Genomic DNA, 5,814 nt, shown 5'->3' with positions numbered 1-5,814 from the left:
ACGGACCCTGTGAAAAACGGGATAATGCAAGGGAGATGATGAATTTATGTAGATGGAGAAAGTATTGCGAATGCTATCTGAGTTTTCGAGATTTTAAACATGTTTTACCTTTATCATTCCCTAGTAGAGAAGTATGGTGATAGGGAAACTACACAACTTATCAATTTACAAAGACAAGTTCAGAGGGGTTAAAAAGGCCAGATTGAAGCAATTCACCTAAAAAAAATCAATATTGCTATTAACTTGACATTTGTTGACACTGCGCACTTACTTTTATATGCACAAAATCAAATTGCCATATCGAATTTTTAGGTGAATTGATTCAATGTGGCACTTCTGAGTTTGCACATGTCAATAGATCTGAGCGTTGTTCATATTTTGTGTATTTCTATGCTGCAATAGATACCGTACATCATTATCAATAAGCACTTAGGTAAGGCATTTTTTGAGTGAGTGGCGAGCCAGTTCAAGAATTTATAACTTTTTCTTTCCAGCTGTCCATAATTTCCGCGTTGGTCCTGTCAGCTACGTGCATGGTAATCCACCAACTACCGATTCACGTTCCCATTGTGATTCCACACGACGACTCGAACTACGCTTTTTCCTACAACGTCAACGATCACAACACTGGAGACATGAAAAACCAACAGGAAACCCGTCACGGAGGCACGGTAACTGGCCAGTACTCACTTCTTCAGCCTGATGGAATACGAAGGACCGTTGATTACAGAGCCGATGACCTAAGGGGCTTCCGAGCTACAGTCAACAATGATAGGAACGACGTAGACAGATCAGGTGATAGAGATGATAATGGTACACCTCAATGGCCACAAATACCTCAACCTCAAGTTCTTTCGACGCCAGAACCTTTTGCTGTGTCCAGGACGTCTGTCATTCAGACCATCAACACTCATCGCGTTGGTCATCCCTGGAATTAAGCTACTTTTATCGCAGGTGATAGATACGAAGAGGAAGGAACATAAAGGAAGTCCTTTAGTTATATATAACCACGGAATGATAAAATAGATATACCTACTCAGTATGTCTCACCACTATGACATAGCCTACTTTAAAAGGAATTTGGTATTAATATAAACGAGGATAAGTATTTGAAATAAAAAGGAAAATACTTCTAAAGCCATTTTCAAGCAGCAAAGAGACAAATGTTAGGTATCTACTCAAATTTTGGAACATCCAACACTCCAAGATGATTTTTTTGAGTGTCTTAAAGTAGAGACATAAAATAGGCGTCATGTAAAGTACGATACTAAAGTCACCTCGTATATTAAAAACATAACGCCTTTTATGAGTTAACATGACCTTCTCTGTCAATAAACAAATGTAGAAAGACTTCTCTGTCATCTGTGTATCGATACACTATATACTAAGGATCAATGAACGCGACGGAAAACGGACACCGATTGATACTCTATCTTGTTTGCATTTATATTTTACTTCAATGCTTCGGACTAGCTTAGGAATAGACTGAAGTGCACTACAGAATGATAATAAGAGGTAATTGGTGACCGTACCAGATAACCTTCGGCACAAATGATTACTATTGAGGGAAAGACTTAGTAATGTCCAAGAAATGCAATGCCATTTGTATTATATAACCTATTAGTTGTATACTTATTTATAATTTTGTACTCGTAAATTGAAATAAAGGTATGATAAAAAATATGGAAGTAATTTATTACCTACCTATTTGTGACTGCTAATAAAAATAAATTTATTCACAAACAAAACAAAATATTTACATACAGCACAGAAATAAACTACTCAAGCAATATAAATATAAAACCCACCCAAACCGACCTATGTGTCATTATAATTAACGCCCAAAACAGAATAAATAGTCTTAGAACGATAAATTGTCCATAACTTTTTTTTTGACGTGACTTATTGTAGATTTGCCGCAGATGGCATTAACTACTTGGCCGGACAAATAGTCCATAACAATCGTTAAGACTTTTGACGATCATCAGAGCTAACTGCAACCAGAAAGAAAAATAAATATTAAGTACCTCCAACTGAAAAAAATAGTAATCGAATCGGTAATGAGTTCGATTACTATTTTTAATAGTACTATTTTACTATTTTAGTAGTATTTTTTTAGTAGGGTATTATATATTTAATACCCTACTGTGCTAAATCTCCCTTACTAATAATACTTTTCAAGTCGAAAGACCTTAAATTCACTGTTGAAATTATATTTAGGGCAACCGTAATAAATTAAAACAGCTCAGCCAAAAATAGCCTAATTTGCATCCAAATTGCGTCCCTGTAAGGTTTTTAAACATATTTACGAAGGCAATCAATAAAGACATAATGCTCCATGTAACGATGCTAAATATAGACCACCTATTGTTATTTATATCAACATGTAGAACTTGAAACCTTTCTTGGGAGCATCGCCCTCGCACGAACTTGACTTTTAGACTTATTTCCTGAATTTCTTCTCAAACAAGTTGCTCGAGATAAAACTGGAGTAGTCTTGGGCGATATATAAAGGCACTGAATCTGGGAGGATAGCATCAGATTCACAGGATCTTACGACGTAGTCACAACTACCAAAACAACAAACTACAAAATGGTTGCGAAGGTAAATATTTAGACTAATATTAAAATAGATAACTTTAAGCTTGTTGTCATAAATCTACACTGTCGAACCAAATCCAATTATCACTTTCGATCAGCAGTGATGGATAATGACCAACCTCAATCAAGACTTGGTGACAATAAATTATCTTGAAATACGACCGTAAAATATCATGACAGTACTTTTGATCCCAATATAGTCTTTTCACTTACGAAATTCTTCCTTCTAGTTCGTCGTATTCCTCGCCTTTGTGGCTGTGGCCGCCGCCTCCGATCTGTCTGCGTTTCGTACGGCGTGGCCGACCCCTACACCGGCGACTTCAAGCACCAGACGGAGAGCCGCGCCGGTGACAATGTGGTCGGCCAGTACTCGCTGCTGGAGTCGGACGGCACGCGCCGCACCGTGGACTACGCCGCCGGCGCCGGGGGCTTCAACGCCGCTGTGCGCAAGGACCCTGCTCTCATCGCCCCCATCGCCCCCATCGCTCCATCGCCCTATCGCACCCATCGCCCCATCGCCCCCATCGTCCGCGCTTTCCCCTACGGCGCCTACCCCTACTCCTACGGAGCTTACCCTACAAATTCGGTGCCTACCCCTATGCTCGCTACTACTAAATCCTGACATATCTCCGCATATTTTTGTAAATAATTGGTCTGTAAATAAAAGTTATGATTTTTTAACTTTACGTATAATTTTTATGACCCTAAAATATTTTGTAATTTGATTATTTTGTTGCGCAATAACATTACTTTAACCAAAAACATTTGCACCTACAAAATAATGTTACTAGGTAATATTACATATCGTATTTTGTCATAATGTAGTTGAACGCATTAAAATCAGTTTATAATTTAAATCGTCCAATTAACACAAATAGCAATTTGACTAAAAACATTGTAACATCATTATTTTTATCTGCGCTAACATCTAACTGTCTCAAGGTTGCGAATATTTTTGTTAGAAACGGAAAACGTGGTTGGGTTCGATTTGTGCAATGCATTTAATTGTTTCCTTTGTATCAAGTAATAATATTATATTTATATTACGGATGAAATATAAGTACATTATACCGATTGGAGCGGTCAGCCGTCGAGCATTGAAGTTCCGCATTACTCGTTCACTGACGAAATTGAACTCCTAAAAACCCTCGCTCTGAGTGACTAGAACGTGTATATGTCTTTTACTTCCTATTATTAGCGTGAAACGATTGTGCAGGACTCATATAAAAGACAAACAAAATCGAGATTAATCATTCGCAGTTCACTGTGCAACTAAAACAAACGTCAAAATGGCAGCTAAGGTAATTATTTATTACCTTGCAGTTACATAGTGTAATTTACTTATATACAAGAGTCCATAGTGTAATTACACCCATTTCGAACAGTGCATTTAAAAAAATATTTCAAAAGTGACTAGTTTTGTGACAAGTTCTAAAGTTTAATTGAGCGGAAGTTTTCTTTATGGAATTTGCCTTATGACGGAGCCTAAACGGTCACCGATTTGACTCCAGAAACTACTGCAGCAGTGGGGTTTAGCTAGAAATCACACATTAAAAAATAGTGAAATTATTAATCATCTAACTCAATTTGTCTTTCCTTTCCTATAGTTCGTCGTTGTCGCTATGTTGGTGGCGTGCGCGCACGCTGGCGGAGACTACACCAGCTTCTCGTACGGCGTGTCCGACCCCCACACCGGCGACGTCAAGAGCCAGCACGAGACCCGCGTCGGGGACTCCGTAGTGGGCCAGTACTCGCTCCTCGACTCCGACGGCACGAAGCGCACCGTCGACTACGCCGCTGATGCTCACTCCGGCTTTAACGCCGTCGTGCGCAAGGACCCCGCCCTCGTGCACGCCCCCGTCCTCGCCCACGCCGCTCCCGTGGTCGCTCACGCCGCTCCCGTGGTCGCTCACGCCGCTCCCCTGGCCCACGCTGCTCCCCTCGCCTACGCCGCGCACGCCGCTCCTCTGAGCTACGCCGCGCACGCTGCTCCTTTGAGCTACGCCGCGCACGCCGCTCCCCTCGCCTACGGTGCTGGTCTTGGTCATGGTGCCGTCGCCTACGGATCCCACGGTCTCGGCCTCGGCGCTCACGGTCTCGGCCTCGGTGCTCACGGTCTCGGCTATGCCGCCCACGGTTACGGAGCCCACGGTTACGGAGCCCACGGACTCGCCTGGTAAATAAGTAAATAGTAAAATAATTTATTTGACCCAACAAATACTCAATGACATATAAAGCTGTGATGAACAATGTGTAAATAAATAAAACTTTTGTTAAAATATACGTTTTTTAATTATTACTTTGACGACATCCTGTTACGTCGCTTTTTCATATTGAAGTACATTTCACTGTTCAATTAATATAAGTGCCTACTTAATAAACTTGATAATTACACTTTGTAAGTAATTAAGCAATTTTGAGGCTTGTAGCAAATCATTCACTTACTTTCCGTAATTTCACTAGATTGAGTTATTCAAGCTGGCAATTCAATAAATTAATGCAATGTATTGATTAATTACGTATTTTTCCTTATGAATATTTATTATGAAAGCCCACACGATTGATCTATCTATTGATCTTTGTTTGACAACAGCACACAAAACCAAATCCCAGTAAAGATTACGTTCATACAAAGCATTCAACAAGGAAAAATACCAGTATTAAATAAAATAAAATAAAATGCATTTATTTCAGGTAGGCACCCATATTGTAAGATATAATTATGTCCAATATATTAAAATTAAAAATAATAATAATAAAATAAAGTTAAAAATTATTAAAATCAAAGCTTAAAATTAAAAACATATTTATTAAAATGAAAAACTAATTAATATTGAGTTAAAAATAAATATAATAATAAAATCCATTTAGAAGCGCCTTTCCGGCACTGGCACAGAGAGGTGTCTGTCACAGCAATGCCGAAGAAAAGGGCAGTCCAGTCTGGATGCAATCATCATCAGGACGCTGTTGGAGCTGGCCCGCACCGCACGTAATGTACTTAATAGCTCGAAATGAGGGCTTTCCAGGCAACGTTCACCAAAAGTAATATATATGTGACGTTGTACACCTTTAATGTGATAATTACTTATTTTCTCATTACTTGGGTAAATCATTATTCTAAAATACAATGTAAAAAGGATCATCATTATACCCAACGGCCTGACGGCCTCCGTGGTCTAGTGGTTGAGCGTTGAGCTCACAATCCGGATGTCC

The 5,814-nt window shown here is 39.4% G+C and overlaps 1 protein-coding gene and 1 pseudogene across 1 annotated transcript; both read left to right on the top strand.

Annotated features, from left to right (window-relative positions):
* The first annotated feature begins 2,552 nt into the window (after positions 1-2,552).
* On the top strand, positions 2,553-3,223 carry LOC126366697 (larval/pupal rigid cuticle protein 66-like; annotated as a pseudogene).
* Positions 3,224-3,866: 643 nt separating this feature from the next.
* Positions 3,867-4,886, top strand: LOC126381647 (larval/pupal rigid cuticle protein 66-like). Its single transcript, XM_050031131.1, has 2 exons — positions 3,867-3,902; positions 4,209-4,886. The coding sequence occupies exons 1-2, from the start codon at positions 3,891-3,893 to the stop codon at positions 4,779-4,781; spliced, it is 585 nt and encodes a 194-aa protein (XP_049887088.1). The 5' UTR covers positions 3,867-3,890; the 3' UTR covers positions 4,782-4,886.
* Positions 4,887-5,814: the final 928 nt, after the last annotated feature.

Source organism: Pectinophora gossypiella, chromosome 1 (genome assembly GCF_024362695.1).
Source record: "Pectinophora gossypiella chromosome 1, ilPecGoss1.1, whole genome shotgun sequence".
Lineage (NCBI taxonomy): Eukaryota > Metazoa > Arthropoda > Insecta > Lepidoptera > Gelechiidae > Pectinophora > Pectinophora gossypiella.
The sequence above is the reverse complement of the archived record's forward strand: the minus strand, read 5'-3'. Positions and strand labels throughout refer to the sequence as shown.